This window comes from Mercenaria mercenaria, chromosome 12 (genome assembly GCF_021730395.1).
Source record: "Mercenaria mercenaria strain notata chromosome 12, MADL_Memer_1, whole genome shotgun sequence".
Classification (NCBI taxonomy): domain Eukaryota; kingdom Metazoa; phylum Mollusca; class Bivalvia; order Venerida; family Veneridae; genus Mercenaria; species Mercenaria mercenaria.
The window spans coordinates 16,971,152-16,992,132 of record NC_069372.1 but is presented as its reverse complement, the minus strand read 5'-3'; the positions used below and the strand labels follow the sequence as shown (position 1 = coordinate 16,992,132).

Genomic DNA, 20,981 nt, shown 5'->3' with positions numbered 1-20,981 from the left:
TTACATATTGATCAATAAACACCTTTAATAATGACAAGGCATATTGTACTAAATACAAACCGCGAGATAATCACATGTCATTTGGCGCGTGGTGTGGCTGACATCTGTCGGTAGCTTATTAACATACAATGCTCCGCCTACTGCCATATTTCCGCTATTGCCGGCGAACAATATTGAAATTCACTGGGATTTTGATTGGCAGGGGGCAGAACCGTCGAACTTGAGACGCATCAAAGTAAATTTCCGCAAGTCAAGCCGATGCACGTGGCGTAATTTATGCGGGTCAAATACGAGTTTTTCTCGATTTTCGCGGGTCAAAACCCGGAACCTCGGGTCAACCGAACGCCCTAATTTTAATACACACAAGCTTCTAATTGGTACCCCTGTCTGCAATATTTTGTCCGCCATTGCAGCTGTCACCATATCAGGGTACTCTTCATTCTGAAAACCAATAGATGTTATAGTTACTTTAATCGAGTATCTTCATTCGCAAACAAAATCTACTGAATTGTTCCCTTGAATTTATGATTTTCACACGAGCAATCTGGATAAGTACATATTTCTAGACTTCTAACGCTACTAAGTATTTCTACAATCTTGAATATTTAAAGTGTGTCTACGAAAACATTATGTTTTAACTTGGTCCATACACAACACCCAAGTTTATATCAATGTTAACTGCAGGTTGTGGTACATACTTAATCAAACTACATAAAAGAGTTACATTTCCGATGAAAGAGCAAACTTTAGGCCACACTGTACAGCATGCTTGTTGCCACATTTTCAGTTGATAAATTTAACAAGAGGGCCCTTGATCGCTCAAATGAATTTCACAGATTGCTTGAACAACTTTGATTGAGGGTTGCACATGGAAAATATCATTTTGAAAACGAGCCAACATTTTCTGAGAAGGTTTTTTATAGTACTAACTATATGCATACAGTATATGAGATACTGTCTACATATATGAAATTGTGACTATCCCTTCTGGTGGCCATGTTTTCAACAAACTAGAATAATTTGAATACACTTTGTATACGACCACTGAAAGAACTTTCTGTAATACTATTTAAAGTAGATTTCATAGAGACAAGCATTCTGACCACGTTTTATGACTAAATCAGGTAGAACATCAAGATTTCACCTAGTGACCACCTAGTTTTTCAATCAAGTGACAATGTTACAAATTTATACTAGATTTTGAACTGACAAACATTCTGACCAAGTATCATGAAGATCAGATAGAAATTGTGGCGTTCTGTCCACTAGGTCTTTTTCCGATTTGATCTCATGACCTAGTTTTTTAACCTAGATAATCCAGTTTCAAACTGTACCTGAATTCATAAAGATGCATATTCTGACATGGTTTTATAAAGATCAAGTAAAAAATGGGCCTCTGGAGTGTTAACTAAGTTTTTCCATAATATAAACTAGTTTCTTAAAAACCATGTTTTGAAAATGACCTAAATTTTACACAGACAGACATTCTAACAAAGTTTTATGAATATCCAGTAGAAAATGCTACGCCTAAATTTGTTATCAAAGTTTTTCTATGAATCGACCAATTGACCCAAAGTGTTAAGAGTCAAACCATTGACAAGGGACAAAGGGCTATCACAATAGCTCCTCATGAGTACTTCATGCTCGGGTAAGCTAAAAATAACTGTCCTCTTTATCTGTGCTAATATTCTCGATTGTTTTATAAGTGATATACTAATATACAATCTAATTTTCATATCTAAATTCTTCATTTATATTACTTAAGCTTTTAATCGGCTTATCCAAATAATTATACATTACATTACGCAAAGTCACATAAAATGAAGGCTAAATCTAGAAATTACAACTGAATTAAATTACTTAAGATAAACAGAAAACACAAAACACATTTGAATACTAGTATTGAAATATGAAATGTTTTATAAGATGGAAACTGCATTTAACTTTAAAAAATGTTTTATGAAGGAAAATAACAAAATCCAGTCATTTTAAAAACACATAATTATGCCACTGTGATGGTGTGTAGGGAATAACAGGGTGACTGTGTAATATTTCCATCAAGCATGTTCTGATCTACAACACGTGTTCATCTACTGACCAGAGGCTATACCTCAGTTTGATGACTACCGATACAAGCATTCAGTTACTGATAGGATCCCATTTTCAGTCTCTAGGTCACAGTGATTTTGATCTACCAACTAATGACCAAGAAACAATCATGGTCATGCAATGACCACTGACAATCACTAAGTCTAAGCGATAAGAAAATTGTTTTTTGTTTCTCAATGTGACTGTGACCTCCAACATTGCTGTGACCTTGACCTATGACATTCTGTTCCCAACAATATCCAACTGACCACAGGCCTATGATGCTTCAAGCCTTCTCTACCTATTATATTAGGAACTATTTTTAGTTTAGACTTTATTGTTTATTTTTTTATGTTTTAAGTTTAGAGTAACACTGATACAATTTAGTTCATATGGTGACTTTTCGAGCTATTGATGGCAGAGGAAGACCCCAGGTGTCCCACTAGGCATTGTTTCAAGCATGATAGGGCACCTTTGTAGAACACTCCGTAAGTCAGCTGGATGGATTCCTCACATAAAGAATTCTACGCCCGAAGTGAGGTCTTGAACCTATATCTGTTTGGGGCAAGTGATCAGAAGTCAGCAACCTTAACCATACCATTCAGCCACGAAACATACTATGAATTTCGACCCACAGGCAATTCTGCAGTTATTAATCGTATCAAAACATACAGATTGTTTGTGTCTGAAATTAACTTTTCTTTTTGTTGGGTTTAACGTCGCACCGACACAATTTAAGGTCATATGGCGACTTTCCAGCTTTGATGGTGGAGGAAAGGAAGACCCCAGGTGCCCCTCCATGCACTATTTCATCACCAGCGGGCACCTTGGTAGAACCACCGATCTTCATGGCTTCCTCACATGAAGAATTCAACGCCCCGAGTGAGGTTCGAACCCACATCGGTGAGGGGAAATTAATTTTAAAAAGCATTGGAATGACATATTATTAAGTAGTTACTATATATTGCAATAAAATAATACAAATAATCTCTTTATAAAGCGAACATATCTTTTTTAAATCCATAAAAATGATATCCAAAAAACAAAATATTTGTAATAAAATAAACAGGTAAGAAAATAAAGCTGAAGACAATAAATGAATCTGAACAAGTAAAGAATACCTTCCACTGATATAAAAACGCTACTTCCTCTTTAGAAATAACTTTACACTTGAAACAATTAAGATGTCTACTCTGACAACTACTCTCAGTAGCTCAACAGTCAATTGCCAGTTGTGTGCTGAACTAAGCTGCCTAGTCTGACAACAACTCTTGTCTGCTCCACAATCAATTGCCAAATAGGTGATAAAGTTTAAACTAAGCTGCTTAGTCTGACAACAACTCTTGTCAGCTTGACAGTGAATTGCCAAATACATGCTAAACTAAGCTGCTTAGTCTGACAACTACTCTTGTCAGCTTCACAGTCAATTGCCAAATATTGTGCATTAAATAGTAAATATCACTGTGTAGAATATCATGATTGCTATTTTTCAATATCTTAAATTTGCAAATACAAATGTATACTCAAAACATAGCAGAATTGCAAATATTACTACATTAACCCAATTGTAATTATACCAACAAATTATCAAAAAATTGTAATACATCTGTATTATGCACTTGGCTGCTCTTTACAAAATTTAATACAATAAATGGAAATGAACAGCTCTTATCCAGCCAACACCTATTTTAATTCTAAATCTGTTTAAAAAATATACTGAAATATCATTAACACATGTAATATCAAAACGAAACCTGCATATTGAATATCATTTTTAGCTCTCAGTCTTTCTTGGCTATACTCTTCAAGACTGTATCTATTTTTTTTTCTTTTTGGAAACCTTTAAGCTATGAAATACATTAAAAATTACACTTCACCTACCTATTGTACAGGTATTTTTGTCATTAAAAAATTTGGATAATTCAACAATAACAAGAAAATTGTTCAAAGTAACAATCACAGTAACTGGTATTTTTGATTGAGATAGCATAATACATAAAAAGATTTACATTAGGTGGGCTTGATTTATACATCGGACCACGTGATTGGTCCATCAAAATATGCCATGATGTTTCGATCTGGCTAATTAATTTACGCCAAACCAGCCCAAGTCAAACAAGAGTGCCAGACTGTCACAAAATACGCCCGTCATCGAACTTGGCCTAATTCAAGGGCCATAATCCAAGAGTGCCTGGGGCGATTTGAGTGGTTATCAAACTTGGCCGACATATTATGCCCACAAACATTGTCAGCAAGTTTGGTGAAGATCAGATGAAAACTGTTCGACTTAGAGAGCGGACATGCTTTGGATGCCGACCGCCCGCCATCCACCCGCCACGGGTGTTCACATAATACGCCCCGCTCTTTCAGAGATGGGCGTATAAAAAGTGCAAACCCAGACAAATCGGTGTACTGGGCGAAACCGGGTTATACAATCGAGCCCAATAATTTTTTCCACTAACAAAATAATTACAATTCTGGAATGTACATACATATACACTAGATTAACATAAGATAACTAACAATATTTCTAACTAATCTTAAACCAACAATGTTTCTAACTATTCTTAAACCAAAAGCTACAAAAACGTTTTCAAGGAATGTTCCCCTTTATATGACTAAAATGATAATATAGAACAGTACATGAATAATATCTGTAACAACAATGGTTTCTATTGCAAGTTAACGGGTTAACAATGGTAGGAAATAATATTTACATTTATTTAACAATTCATCTAGCATGTAAAACATTAAAATGTTCTAGGAAAATTACTTGCATTATTATGCAAAAAACAGACTTTGAGCAAAAAAGGCATTTATTTCTTTTGGACAGATTTTATAAAATATGAAAATAGACCATTTTTGAAAATATGAGACTTCTAAATCTATATGAAAGTTAAACACTATTTTCAATAATTCATATGAAGCAAATTATCAGGAATTTTGAGATATAAAAGAAGACATTAAAATATCAGATGCAACTATCTTAAAAAGAAAAAAAACAAACAAACCATGGGCAGCCAATGGAATAAAATTTGTGTTCAAAATTATGTTTGATTTATTTTGTTTGGTTTAACATTGCACATAATTATAAGTCATATGGCATATTTACAGATTTTGGTGATGGAGGATTTCTGGTCTGGAAAAAAGTTTTGTTTTGAGGTTTAATGCCATTTTTCAACAGTATTTCAGTACTGTAACGGCGGGCAGTTAACCTAACCAGTGTTCCTGGATTCTGTACCGGTACAAACCTGTTCTCTGCAAGTAACTGCCAACTTCCCCACATGAATCAGTGGTGGAGGATGAATGATTTCAGACACAATGTTTTTTATCAAATCATCATGGAGAACATACGCCCAGGCCGGGGATCAAACTCCTGACCCCACGATCTGTAGATCAGCACTCTACCTACTGAGCTAAGCAGGCGGGCAGGCAAAACGTGGTGTTAATAATGAGGTGGACTGAATTTTGGGGTGCTCTGAATGCCAGGTTCTACTTTATATGGATAATGCACAATCTAATGGACCCAGTGTCTAAACTCTGTAGTATTTCCATTGTATGAAACTAAAACCTAAATTGTTTACACACAACAATATGTGTAGTACAGCTTGTTATGAAAGAGCAGTCAAGCAGAAAAGTGTTGTATCAAGCCATAACCTAACTGAAAGACTATGGGCTTATAACAGGAAGGATATTTGTTTTGTATCCAAGTTTATTTACAGTCGCCAGTGGTTGCTCATATAAACGACTTTTAGAAATGAATGTTATGTCATTTCAGAGTGAAAGATACAGTAGAGGATATGTTTATACTTCAGCATTTGGAAGGTTCTGCTTGGCATGTGACTACATGTGATACAATGTGAGCCCTGATGTGCACAAACCCGTGTTAGGGCTCTGCAACCAGTACGGATCGAGATCAGCCCGCACATCCGCACAATCTCATCTGGATTCATACTGTTTACTTATCAGTTGCATGCCAGTGCTGAAATGGATAAAATGAGCCGTGCCATGAGAAAACCAACACAGTGCATTTGCGACCAGCATGGATCCAGACCAGCCGGCGCATCCACGCAGTCTGGTCAGGATCCATGCTGTTTGCTAACGGTTTCTCTAATTGCAATAGTCTTTGAAAGCAAACAGTATGAATCCTGACCAGACTGCGCGGATGCGCAGGCTGGTCTGGATCCATGCTGGTCATAAATACACTATGTTGGTTTTCTCATGGTGCGGCTCAAATGAAAAGTTTGCATGTGGGGATATCATACACGAACAGTATGAATGTGCGCTGATCTGGATCTTTGCTAGTCACAAAGCCTTAACGTTAGTTTTCACAAGGAGGTTCTCATTTGTTGAGTTAAAGAACATATATTACATAAATATGACATGAATGATTTATGATAATACAACCATTTAACAGAGTCATTTAAATATAACTTGGAATACATCACGTTCTATAGCTGGATAATGAAATATATGTGTACATCATAGTACAGAGACTCTTTATAATCAAAAATACTCTGAGACAAAAAGCTACTTAATTATCTAATGATTCATCAAAACATATACATTCAGACAGATACTTATTTCATATTTTAGAAATATTTCTAGTCTGTTTTTTTTCTCTGTTATAGATAAATAGAGAATTGTATCATACAAAATAGTAACAACGTTTACATTAAGGAAAGATATATCACATTACAGCTAAAAAGTATGTAAAACACAGTCACACTTATTGACAAAATAAGATACAATTTCTTAAAATAACTGATTCTGACATTGTGTCATTTGATTAGAAGAATCTCTAATCCTCTACATGTTAACTAATTAATTAATTAGAAATTAGTACAACCTATTCAATGTTGCGCAAATACCTAAATGATGAACACAAATACGAGTATTAGTAAGCTTGGATGAAATCTGTGGGCTTGCATTTTAGAACGCCTAATTAATAATTTTCTTTATTTTTTTCAATGAAATCATTGATTTTCCTGATAATGCGGGAGCATCCAAATATTTTGCAACATCACAACAATAAGTGAATAAAATAAAATTTGCAAATTGGGCTTTAATGCAACACATTCTGGAGCCAATACAAATGCGGTTGTCATTTACCCGTATGTAAACAAAGTGCAACCGCGGCCATATTTTACACAAATTTCCTGCAATGTGTTAACACAAAAGCATGGTTTCTGGTTCTATGTGTCGCGGTATAGGATAAAACACCATCGCACTGGGAAAAATGATGTCACTGAATTTTACTATTTTGGTAGTTTAAATTTTCATGGAGATTAATTCTGTGGAATGACACAACCATGAAACTGGCATCCCACAAATATTAAGGATTTTACCTATAAAACAATCAATGTCATGGACATTCAAATTCTGTCAAATCATTTATTTTTACATGCATGAAATTTGTTTTTAGCCAAATAGAATATGTATTCCCGGATTTTTATTTCTGATGATAATATGAAAGCAAATTTTATTTTTTTGTTGAGATTTGATTTTGTGGACTGAAGTCACCACAATATCCAAAAATCCATAAAATTTAGTCTCACACAAATATTAATAATTTCACAGTAATAGCAAAAATTTAAGTTTGACTCCAATAGAAAGAGGATATATCAAAATAACAAAATGCAACAATAATTCAAGCAAAATACAAGTTCACCATTTTCTAAGCTATGACAACATAATCAGTATTATAACAAAAAAAAAAGTACTTCAAAATACTTTGATCTTATTTATGAAACTAAATACATGTGTCCATAGGACACAGGTGCCCCCACCTCCTGCGACTGTTCATGATTTCATGACTCCATGTGAAATATTTTTTAAGATACCGTATATGCAACACAAACTTCTAAGCACTAGGTCAAAAACCATAACTTTGGCCTGACTGAGTCAAATCCCACAGAATATGCTATATAACAATCCTCTAAAGTTTTATGACTCTAGATCAAGTGCTTTTTGAGACATATGGGGCACAAACTTTTATGTTCTTAATGCACATTTTTGACTCAGTCAAGGACTGTAACTATGGTCTGGCTGTGTGAGATCCCAATTAAAACATCAGCTGCAAAACTTCACATACTGAATAGAAATCCTGTGCAGTTTGGTGACTGGTTCAAATACTTTTTGTGATATGCATGATACAAATTTGGACTGATGGATTGACAGACATATGGACAAGGGCAACTCTAAGTACCCTCCTCCCCCAAAAAATGGGGGTGGGGTGGCCAAAAGAAACAAAACCCATACAAAGCACTAGTTTGTTCTGTAAAATTTGGTACATATTGTGAGAGTTTGTTCCATATATATTATGAAAACCAATGGTCTATGAGTAAAATGATCTATACAAATATCCATTTGAAGCAGGTAAGATACAACCTTACCTGAATCTCGGAGATTTTCTTAATAAATGGGACAACTTAATTATGCAAATAATGAAATATCATGGAATTCTTATCTTGATAACATTATCAGTAAAGTACTTTTTCTCTGGCAAAAGTTCTAATACACTGTTCAACAACCTGTAGAATAGTGGAGGCACTACTGTCTATAATGTTGATTAGATCTTTACCAGTTAAAGTACCAAGACGTATATCTGACGTAGTATAACCATTGTTTCTTAACCGCCTGATTATCTGTAATAAGAAAATAATTATGATAACTTTACAGAATATTCTTATCTAATATACTGGTTTATATTTGGAGTCAAAATTATACATACATTTGCTTTGACACTTCTTTTGTTGGGCTTAACATTGTGTATACAATAATAGGTCATACGAAGAATTTCCAGCTTTTGATGGTGGAGGAAGACCCAAGGCTCCCCTCCAGGCATTATTTCATCAAAGGCAGGCACATTGGTAAAACCAACGACCTTCCACAAGTCAGCTAGATGGCTTCCTCACATGAAGAATTTTATGTCTCAAGCATGACCAAAACCCAGATCGATGGGGGGCAAGTGATTTGAAGTTGGCGACCTCAACCACTTGTCCACGGAGGCCCCATCGCTTTGACATTGCCTCTGGGAAGTGTGCAGTGTGAGCTGGCAGTACTACATTTACTTTATCAACAAAAATAGTTATTACACAATTTTAACATTACTGAGATTAGTAACTTTATAGGAGTAAACACTGTATGAGCCACGCCATGAGAAAACCAACATAGTGGCTTTGCGACCAGCATGGATCCAGACCATCCTGCACATCCACGCAGTCTGGTCAGGATTCATGCTGTTCGCTTTTAAAGCCTATTGGAATTGGAGAAACTGTAAGCGAACAGCATGGATCCTGACCAGACTGCGCGGATGCGCAGGCTGGTGTGGATCCATGCTGGTCGCAAAGCCACTATGTTGGTTTTCCCATGGCGTGGCTCATATATATATTATGCTTCATATCAAAATGCCGTGTTGCTGTATCACAATATACCGCAATAAAGAATTTTTGATCATACCTCTCCCTACCTTTACTATCTCATTTTCTAAACTTACCTCAAATCCTAGTCCACAAACAGTACTTGATTTCTTGGAATCTTGACATTTATAGCAGACAAGTGTCTTGTATACAGTGTTTGGAAACTGGCAGTTGTAGAAATATCCTGTGAGAGATTTGTGGAGATTTTCAAACGCCAAGTCCGCTTCAAAATGTATCAAATGTCCTAAAACAACATAAGAAATATAAATATTTGATAGGCATTTATGCACTTTCTTAATATTTTATCCCCATGCTTGTAAAGCCTATAAAATACATAGGAAACTTACTTGTAATATTTAGATTATCGCTTACACATGATACATGTACCTAGTTATTACTTTAATGTTCTATACGAACACTTGCACCGTCTGTAAAGGTTGTATAAGCCCGTCACAGAAGCTTTCTTCTTGGTGACTGTCATTTTATTTTTACTTTGATGATGAAATATACTTACTATACTCGTCAATCCAGTTGTTTTCATTTACTCTGACTTCAGTCACCTAATGTGAAATAAAATTTTCATTACATTTTCTTGAAAGCATCAGTAATTGAAAGATATATTTCTACATGAATGTAAGGGCACATTAAACTGAAAACATACGGGAAGAAAATTCTCCATTTGAAAATATTTGTTGTCCCGTGTACTTCTAGGACATTTTGTGAAGGAAAAGAATTGGAACCACTATCTTACTCTTGCATGGTCGTAACTGGTGACTAATAGGGTATGGATACTTGATTTCGTTGTATTTCTATGATTCTAACAGTTTATTTCGATGTGAACCCAGAATTTTAGTTTTGTTTGGCGCCATATAACATGTACTGTGTCGGTACGCCGTAAAACCCAAATAATCGAATTCTGTAAACATTTTTATCACGCGTTTGGCGTCGTGGAAGTGGAACAAAGCCAATTCTACACTAGTGTAATAACATTTTTAATAGAAGAATTAAATTTGTCTATGCTAGATAAGGAAAAATCGAATCAATTCATAAGTGCTGTATGAAATATACTCTTATCTTACGTGTATGTGTGAGTAAGCCTAAAATACAAAATTAATTTGGGTGTTTTTCTTTATAAATGCTTCATTAGTTTCACCCTTATATACAGTTAGTGCCTTTACATTTATCCAACAGATCTATACACGTAATCATTGTCATATGTGATTGAAATTCTTTCCTATTAAATGACCTTATCTGAAATTTAAAGTCTCATAATACTTTTTTTTTATGTGACGACTACCACATTTTTGTTATGACCAGAAACTATGCTTGTTTCTTGTTCAATTATATTTTTTGAGAATAGTGTTCTTACATATTTGTCAAAGGTTTGAATATTAATTAACTTAGTAGAAATTACTATTGAATCCACAATTTTATTACCTCCCTTTATGAGTCTTTAAGTTCATGCGCATTATTGAATAGCGTGCCTTTCTAACCATGTTATTGTCACAGGTGCCGAGGCCCCGGGTTCGAGTCCCGGTCTGGCTGCACATTTTTCTCACCCTGTGACATTATTATGCACAATATCCATTTGGAATTTGGACATCTGCTTTATCTGTTTCTAACACAAATTAAAATCATTATTTTGACTTAAATAACGTCTGATTTTAAACCAAACTATAGTCTGTGAAATGTATTTACCGTCACGCGACCACTTGTTCCACTATCGGGCCTCATTGAACTATTATCTACAGGTGCGGGTGAAGCCACTGACACATGGGTTGGTAGAAGAATCTCATTGGCATGCACGTGTCTGAAGTTAGCTTTAAAGAAAAACAAAACACGTGCGTTAGCAAAAGAAAAATATACACAGCTGAACAATTGAAAATTACAATATATGACTTATGTATCAAGTGAAAACTTGTTTGACGTCCATTTTTATTCAGTCTAGCAAACAGTCGAGCACACGACTCTATCTTACTATTTCCGAATCAGGATTTTTAAAAAATCAAGGTTTATTGAAATTCTGCAATGTAGAAGCACAAAATATTTGTTCCGAACGTACAGAACTACTGCTGAAATACTGCTGAAATAAAACACTCATATGCCATCTACGTATATATATATATATATACGCCCTCGTGAAATTATTACGCTCGACGTATAACCGCCCATAGGTAGTGCATAGGTAGTGTCAAAGCACTGTTTTGCTATAAATTATTTCTTAAATATCGACGTTTCCGGTACAATTGTAACTTAACGGAGAATAAAAATGAGTTTGTTATAATATGCTCTTACGTGCTTCTTGTCTCCCGAATGGCATAGGTCGTCTTTTCTTATCCAGCTGACGTTTGGGTTTGGGTATCGGCTTGTACGCCCTGTAAATAATATATAAAAATATAAATGCACTTAGTAATAAGAGACCAATCAGTATGAGTACTCGACAACGTGCTCTAAAACTGAATGTCATATTCTAACTAGATTCTTACAGTACTGCAATAGTTAACACCCTATGTAATGCTGTTAGAAGAACAACTGGAATATGAAATAAAGTAAACACGTCATAACATGCTTTTCATTTCCGTACGCCAAATCCAGGCTTTATTTTACGTTTTCCGGATAAATGACGTTACGCCATCACTTCCGCTTTATCAAACGTGCAGAACTACCTTAATTTCTTCTTTCCCGTCGATACATTACTAAAATATACTTCAATTACATAAATGCGCATATAACATTCTTGCTTCTAAAGTAATTATATAGCTAAATAGGGAGAACGTAGATTTACGGATTTCGGGGCCGTTAGGTCGATCCGGACGAGGCGTATGTTCCCCGTGATTTAATCAAATGACACTGTGTCTGAAGTCATTTCGACCTCCACCTCTGATTAATGTGGATAAGTTGGTAGTTACTTGCGGAGAACAGATTAGTACTGGTACAGAATCAAGCTTAAGGAACACTGGATATTAAGTAAAAGTGCCTGCAGTTACATAACAGAAAAACTGTTGAAAAACGACGCTAAACAAACAACAAACTAAAAGTAATTTGTTCAGGCGCTTACTGCCAAAGTTTTTTGAAGTCTATCAAAGGTGTGGTCCTCTTCATGTAGCTTCTAATAATAGCGCAAGCAATCAGAAAAATACACGTTGCTATGGTGATAACAGACACTGTTAACCATGTGATGTTCCTTTGGTCCTCTGGAAGAAAATGTTATAACAACGTATTTTAAAGTGCTATTATATAAATATTGCATACCTGAGAGGGTGATATGAAAAATGTTCACCGCGAGATTATATAAATATTGCATTCCTGAGAGGGTAATATGAAAAATGTTCACCGCGAGATATATGAATATTGACCGAGGCGCCAGCCGAGGTCTATATTCATATTTCGAGGGATGAACATTTTTCATATCACTCTCTCAGGAATGCAATATTTATTTTATTATACCGAAAGCTTATAAGGGTCAAAGCATTTACTGGAAAATCAACATAATAATTTATTTAACGTCAATTAAATTGCGTCAATCAGTAGCATTCGAAAAACGGCGATAACTTTCTTTTTTCTAAATGAAACATATAAGTGTGAGCACTCATTTTCTTAGTTAGATCATTTCCAAACTTATTGTGGTAGTTTCGATTCAATATTTGATGAAAAATTGTTTTCGAAATATTTTGCACGTAGCATAAAAAAGAAAATTCGGCCGTGTTCGCACATGCAAGAGCACCAGAAAAGGGTAATTTAATCCTAACGTATAATTATATAAGCGCCTCGTCTGAAATCAATCGCTCAACGGGTGATATGAAAAAATAATATCACATGCGCAGAAAAACAAAATAACGCTGTTGCGCATGTGATATGAAATTATGGATCATATCACCTGCGCAGAAATTGAAAATAACGATTTTGCGCATGTGATATAAAATCACTGGGGAATATGATATATTATTCAAGTTAAACTAATGGGAAATTTGCATTGGACATTTATGTGAGGTATAATAATACAAAATATGTTATAGATTTTTTCGATTTTTTTAATTTATACTTTTCAGTGATATTTAAACAGAAATCCAGTTATTACGGTGTAAGATTTATCATTTCGCAGTAAAAACATGACTGTAAGGATTCATGTATATTATTTATGGTCATCTTATTTACTAATTCTTGTTCAGCAGACACAACTCTTTCAAATGACACCAAAAAAATGGGGTCACCAGGCGTCGAAATATAATCTATTTGTGGATCGGATACCAAAAGTAATATGTACATATATGTAATATGTGTAAGAAACTGGTAAAAGTAAATGATAACGACTTATTTCAGAGCAAAGCGTATGTTTACTACTTTCTTTTGGCTGTGTTACTACTGTCCATGACAGGGACATTATTTTCGAGTTGCGGTTTTATTTTGCAAGATCCATATATAAAATATACATCATCATAAAGGTATTCAGGTATTCGATGGTGGTAGTTGGATCTATTCCATTTTTAAAAATATCTTTAAGAATGTCAATTTGTTGGTCGCAGTGTATTCTTCCATTGTGAAAATCTGGCAAAATCAATGTGTTGGAATCTATTTTTTTTACTTATTTATTTATATACATGTATTAACTCTTACAATTTTACATGGAAATGTTGCTTTTATGCAAACTAAGACATCATGAAAGTGTTTTAACAATCTATCAATAAATAATAGTCAAAATTAAAATTTCAAATTTGTTCGTGTCCAAAATGGCCGCAGTTTTGTGCGCTGAATTACGTTAATTGCGTCTAAAAACATTAAGGTGTACAAAAGCGACACATTACATATATTTCAAGTCATACCTATGTATACTTTTAGTATTGATAACAATAAAAGTTTCAAATCATTGTGACGAAAATATAAATACCAAACATACCAATAAACTCCCAGTTTCTGTCAGTTGTAATGCTTGCTACCGTTGCGGAGTCTATAAATGTCATAGTGACAGTTGCCGTGGCAACGTTACCTCCCTCGTCAGTCACAGCAACAGTAACTGTCCCAGAACCCGCTATAAATAAATAGATAAATAAATTAATTAATTTAATTAACTAATTAATTAATTAATTAATAGACATTTACAGTGTACTTCATTGTTTCATTGTAAGATCGAAGTATCCCTTACTGATTGAATACCAGATACAATATTTTCACGAGTGACGTAGAAAGTACAAGAAATTGTGTTCACGAGTGAAAAGATACTTTGATCATATAATTTTATTATGTTAAAATTACTTTTTTTTAATTTCGTGTTTAAACTAAATTTTACCCACTGAGAAAATCCAAGATATATATTTCGCTCCAACAGTCCAACAATTCTCTAAAACAAGTGACAAATCGTTGCATGTAAAAAACCTTCTAAACCCATTTCCAGATATGGACCTTTATACTCAAGTTAACAATGCAATACCGATGAGTGGAACACAGTTCTTGAAACTGATTTTACAATGATACAGCTAGGTTATGTAGTTAGTTCTAAGTTTATAGGTTATTTTAGCCAATGCTGAACTAAATATGAACAAGTCAAATGGTTTATCGCGGCCAGAAATTTGTACAAACCGGACAGAAGTTGCGAAATTGTCATTCGTGCAGGAAAGAAGCGTTTACCATAATGTCCAGTACTGGGCAGGTATAGTGACCATGCACGGACACAGCCAATTTTCTCAGAGGGGGATCCCCTGCCCTCCCCCCCCCCCCCCCCCCCACCTGGAAGTTTTATGGACTAACCTGTTAAATTTGGGAAAATGATAAAATCAAGCTTTCTTGAAGGTAAAATTCTTAGTTTCTTTTAAATAAATAATATGTATTATGTCGGGGTCGTATGTAGCAGCAGCCGCATATACTTTACATGCAGTCCTAATGTTGCCTTTTTCGAAAAACATTTTCTTTCCTTCTTGTCTTCTTTCCTTTTTTAAAGATTTTCCAGAGGGGGTCTGGACCCCCCCCCCCCCCCCCCCCCCCCCCCCCCCCCCCCCCCCCCCCCCCCCCCACACACACACACACACACGCACACACACTCTCTGGAACCGCGCATGGTGACTGTTTATGCAGGTAAACTTGTGTTTGGTTAAATTTCAACAGAGCACAATTGTCTGAACAGTGTACAAACTCATTACTGTTTTTTCAGGCAAGGGTGGAAAAAAGTGGTAGACAATGAAAGCAGTAACAGTTTTATTTAGAAAAAATAAACAATGAGACAAACATTTCCAGCATCTTTGGACGGTTCAAAAAATCCCATGTTAAACATACGATAAAGCCCGAAACATGTGGAAATGTTCCGAATGTAAATCGGGTAAAGTAGGCGCTCTATGTATAGAGTTAGATTATGTGTCTAGATTGATTAAATTGGGCGAGTCTACTTACTTATTACTTGAGGATGAAAAAAAAACGTGTTTTTTAAATGTTGCTCTTAAACAAGGGTGGCGGTTGAACTACTAAAAGTACAACAACAGTTAATTCACAACAAATCGTACGGTATGTTTTATAATCAGTAGAAGCTAGTCGTATTTACGCTTATGGGACCTGTTTCACCCATAAGTAAAGAATTCACAGGTCCATCATGAAATATTTTCCCCAGCGCGCATATACTTTACCTATTCAATATGATCGCGGCCTCATCAACAAAATAGTACATATTTTATACCGATCAGAGTGTTCTAAGGTCATGAGACAAAACGAACTATACGCAAAAGGTATAGTAATTTAACATGCATTATCTCATCTATCATTAGCAGCAAAGGGGTCCGGCACATGAGTGGATTAAGTTTAATGGCTTATTTTTGAGTCCTAGAGCCATAATTCTTAGTTATATTAGTATGAATTTTTACATAATTATGGCTCTAGGACTCAAAAATAAGCCATTAAACTTAATCCACTCATGTGCCGGACCCCTTTGATTAGCAGTTCATTTGGATTATATTCCCTCAGCAACGGTTACCTCCCCTAGCGCTAAATTAATCACTACTGTAAGGGGAGACCACCGCGTAGGAGACTGTAGCATAATTATAGTACATAATTCTAACATGGCTCAGTTTGATTGCCAGTTAAACAAGAAAAAGGCCATGTTCTGTATATAATTAAGAAATAATATATCTCATCCAGTGATTTGTCGTTGAATAAATCATTGTTTGGAGTTCAGATGCCGCCCGAGTGATATAATAATACGCATCTGAACGACAAACAATGATTTATTCAAGAGCAAATCACTAAATGAGATATATTATTTCGATTCTAACACGTTACAAAGGATTTTTAAGTTCATCCTTGATGACTTGCATTAAATATTTGCCCGTTTTCAATCGGTTTCTTTTCTAGTGCGCCGCTATGCTGTTTGACGCCATGACGTAATAACTGTGAGGTCAGAACAGTGATTTGTTGTATAATAATTCACTGTTTTCTGCCTTCTTTGTTTAATAGGAAAATGAATCGGATCGTGTTAGAATCTGCGATATACAACAGTTGACACGCGGACCGGTAAGAGAGCATCAAGACGTCAATTATGACGTCATTGTCGCATGACGTCCGGTTCATTGCTACTGATAAATGAAGCACAGCATAGTTTTTATCAAAATATTTCAGTGAACATACAAGAATGAAACAATCAGGCCTTCTTGTGGTTTGTCGTCTAATTCACCAAGGTTCATCATTCAGATGCTTAGATATTTAACCACTCGGGCTAACACCCTCTTGGATCAATACCTGCGCATCTGAACTCTGAAACGTGGTAAATTAGACGACAAACAACTCGAAGGCCTTCATTATTTATAAAAAAACAAAATGACATTACAATGAAGTCACAGTGTTTACAAACCATTGGCTAACGACGTCAGAAGCTGGGTAGCGTATATGACGCCGTTTTTGATAATGAATAAGTCTCCCGAGCCGATCCCTGCTTGATTTAGAGTATATGTAAGTGTAGCGTCATCTCCAAGATCTGCGTCTGTTGCTGTCACCTAAATAGCAATCTCATAATGTTATCCAATGATAGACAGACTGTAAATTGATACTAGTACATTAATTAATGCTGCTAGTTTTAATAACTATAGTGCTAGACAAGCTGTAGATAAATAAATATAATTTTAAAAGCTCCTGCTTCTTTTATCAGTTAACTACTTTTATAAAGATAGTGATAGACTGGATACATACAAACAATTGAATATTATTTCTTTATTCCTGCTTGTTTTATTAACTAAAGTTATAGCAACACGCTACTTCTACGGAGACAGTGATAGACTGGCTACGTAAAAATAGATTAATATAATTTCATAATTCCTGCTTGTTTTTATCAATTACGTCAAAAGTTATCTCTCATATTTATTGAGACAGTCAGTTACAGACTGGCTCCCTAAAAAGGAATTAATATTATTTAAAACTGTTTATTTTTATCAACTAGCTTTTTTTAAATCTCATTTTGTATAGGATATGCATTTGTTGTTGCTTTTGTTTACATTACCTTACAAGTAACAACATGATCGCATAATAAACTACACGCATGTCTGCAACTATATGGGGTCACAGCAATTTATTTCATAAATGTACTTTAATGTACTTAAACACGTTGAGAGAAATAGTCAGTCTACAGTTGTCATTATATACTTAAACGCAAAAGAAACTCTGCACTTTACATTCTCAGATTTTCTCAGAATCCGGTGATGGAATGTTGTCATTTGCACAACACGCCTTTTCATGAAATTAACGTGACGCTATATTACGTTTGCTGGAAGACGGTTCCCTTCCAACTGCAAGGCGTTTTGAAGGTCGTGCAAATTGTTCATGTCATGCCTTGACCTCACCCTACTACCAAGAGCATCCCAAATGTGCTCTATGGGGTTTAGGTCTGGTGACAGAGCAGGCGAGGGCAAGACGTTTATTCCGTTAACGTTCAGAAATTGCTGAGTTAGCCTTGCCGTGTGGGGCCTTGCATTATCGTGCATAAGGGTAGCATGACCATGTGCATTGATAAAGAGGACGGTCGGCACCCCGTTTGCACAAATCTATTTCTCAACAGTAATAGTGTTTCTATGGCAATTAATTGCCCGTAAAACTGCTATGACGGAATCGCCTCTACCTAGCATCATCAAAGCGTCAATACGCTGACGTTCCGAAAGTGGCATATTTGCTGCTTGAATATTTCGAAAACTAAAGTGATATTCGCATTCGTGCATGTGCAAATGAATGTAAAGAAAATAAGTTTTACCACCTGTGCCTATGTATACAAGCTGCACGTGGAAATTGTGCGAAACTGCTATTCGGGCTATTACGTAAGACCTAGCCATAGTTTTAACTGTTTACAAACCGTAACGACCGAGATGCTTACCTGCCAAATTTTACAACTGTACACTTTGTACAATAAAAGTTATCAAAACAAGAAAAGTGCACAGTTTCTTTTGCGTTTAAGTGCATTTATAACTTACCGTTATGATTGCAAATCCCATTGGGGTATTGGAACTAACTGATACTGCATATGAACTTGGGTTGAAAACCGGGCTATTGTCATTAGCATACTCAATGTCTATATACAGCGAAGCTGAATCTATATGTGGAAGAAAATACTCAGTGCAAATATATCATTCAATAAGTGTTTTATTACATTACAACAGAAATTAATTGTCACAGTTTATATTCATTGTTTTACTTAGTAGCATAAAAAACAACATAAGGACTTCGGACATTATCATATGCTTCTAGCCTACATTTTGAAAGCAAAATTTCCATTAAATATTTAAACAATGAAGATTACCTGGTGTGTTGCATGCATGTTAAAGCACTTATTTGTCAATCTACTGCAACAAACAACCAGGATAAGCCAATGAAAATTTAAACTAACGAATAATAATGAATTCACAGTATTTGCTTCTTTCACTACTTTACCTGTATAACCTGTCTATGTGTACCCTTTTAAACATTTGTATAGTATTTGAGTTACAAACAGATGTAAAAATATGTGACTATCAATTTATTAAAAATGAATATAAAAAGTATTGGTTACTTTACATTAGGGAACACCCTGTAGTTATATTTTTTGTTTAAAGTACTGTTCCACCCCTTGCATCAACACAATAGTCACAGAAGATGTGTAAAATTAATATCTACATATGCTGGCCAAATATGGTTTTGATGCACAGGTGGAACAATCTTGTATAAAGCAAAACACTTTTTCTATCTATATAACAGGGTACGTAATTCTGTTTAGAACAAAAATCACTGTTCTACGAAACAAATATTGAAAATTTGCCTTTAAGAAATAATCTTAAATATGTGTTTTGATGGCATATGTACTTAAATACTTATTTCTTAGTAGTTTATGTTTCATTCTTGGAGTAGGCAAATTCATATAAAAAGTGTCCGAAGTCCTTTATGTTATAGAATAATGAATATAGAACGGTCACATAACAAACTATGGACCGGCAATTTATACAAGATGTCATGTAATTAAAGGTTATATTTGCTTATATCTGTCAAAATAGTCATATTTATTTTGTTATTTTTGATCAACGACTTTTGGTCATATAGAAAACATTGCGTTACAATAGACGTGTACAATTTGCTACCTGTGGGACAGCGCGAGATAACTGCATTGAGATTCATCATGTGACGTTTGGTTTGCAATAATGTATCTAATTGGTTTATCATTTGTTTTACCTGTGCCAAATATTGTTTTAAATGAGGAAAGTATATCTTTCCAAGAAATTGGCGTTTTATCATTATTTAACTGTAAACAACAAGGAATTTATTGTAAAAACGCTGTATAAAATACAACAATATGATCATTTACATGTATAAACGTGATTTGCAAACATGTATCGTGATGTTTTTGTCTTCTTACTCATGCTTTTCACTTAAATTAAACGTAAATAATTCTTCCATTTAATGTTATGTTTTGGAACATATACCAACCATATACTGTTTAGTTTGAAACATTTACCTGTCTTTCGGAACATATACCAATAATTTACTGTTATGTTACTCGTTTACTGTTATGTTTCGGAACATATACCAACCATTTACTGTTATATTCTGAAACATTTACCTACCATTTACTATTATGTTTACCAACCATTTACGGTTATATTTTAGACATATACCAACCATTTACTGTTATATTTTGGCACATATACCAACCATTTACTGTTATCTTTTGAGACATATACCAACCATTTACTGTTATATTTTGGGACATATACCAACCATTTACTGTTATATTTTGGAGCATATACCAACCATTTACTGTTATATTTTGGAGCATATACCAACCATTTACTGTTATATTTTGAGACATATACCAATGATTTACAATTATATTTTGAACCTATACCAACCATTTACTTTTATGTTTTGGAACATATACCATTTATATACTATTATATTTTGGAACATATACCAACAATTTACTGTTATATTTTGAGAAATATACCAACCATTTACTGTTATATTTTAAGACATATACCAACCATTTAC

General features: G+C 34.7%; 1 protein-coding gene across 1 annotated transcript in view; it reads right to left on the bottom strand.

The window, feature by feature from the left end:
* Nucleotides 1-9,950: 9,950 nt before the first annotated feature.
* The window catches only part of LOC123535020 (protocadherin Fat 4-like), a 32,547-nt gene continuing 21,516 nt past the window's right edge, over nucleotides 9,951-20,981 (bottom strand). The window contains exons 15-21 of the mRNA XM_053519318.1: nucleotides 18,938-19,056; nucleotides 17,335-17,476; nucleotides 14,404-14,535; nucleotides 12,568-12,703; nucleotides 11,805-11,884; nucleotides 11,208-11,329; nucleotides 9,951-10,069 (exon numbers count right to left, since the gene is read on the bottom strand). Of these exons, the coding sequence (XP_053375293.1) occupies nucleotides 9,998-10,069; nucleotides 11,208-11,329; nucleotides 11,805-11,884; nucleotides 12,568-12,703; nucleotides 14,404-14,535; nucleotides 17,335-17,476; nucleotides 18,938-19,056 (803 nt within the window). The 3' untranslated portion in view covers nucleotides 9,951-9,997. The remainder of the gene's footprint in view (nucleotides 10,070-11,207; nucleotides 11,330-11,804; nucleotides 11,885-12,567; nucleotides 12,704-14,403; nucleotides 14,536-17,334; nucleotides 17,477-18,937; nucleotides 19,057-20,981) is intronic.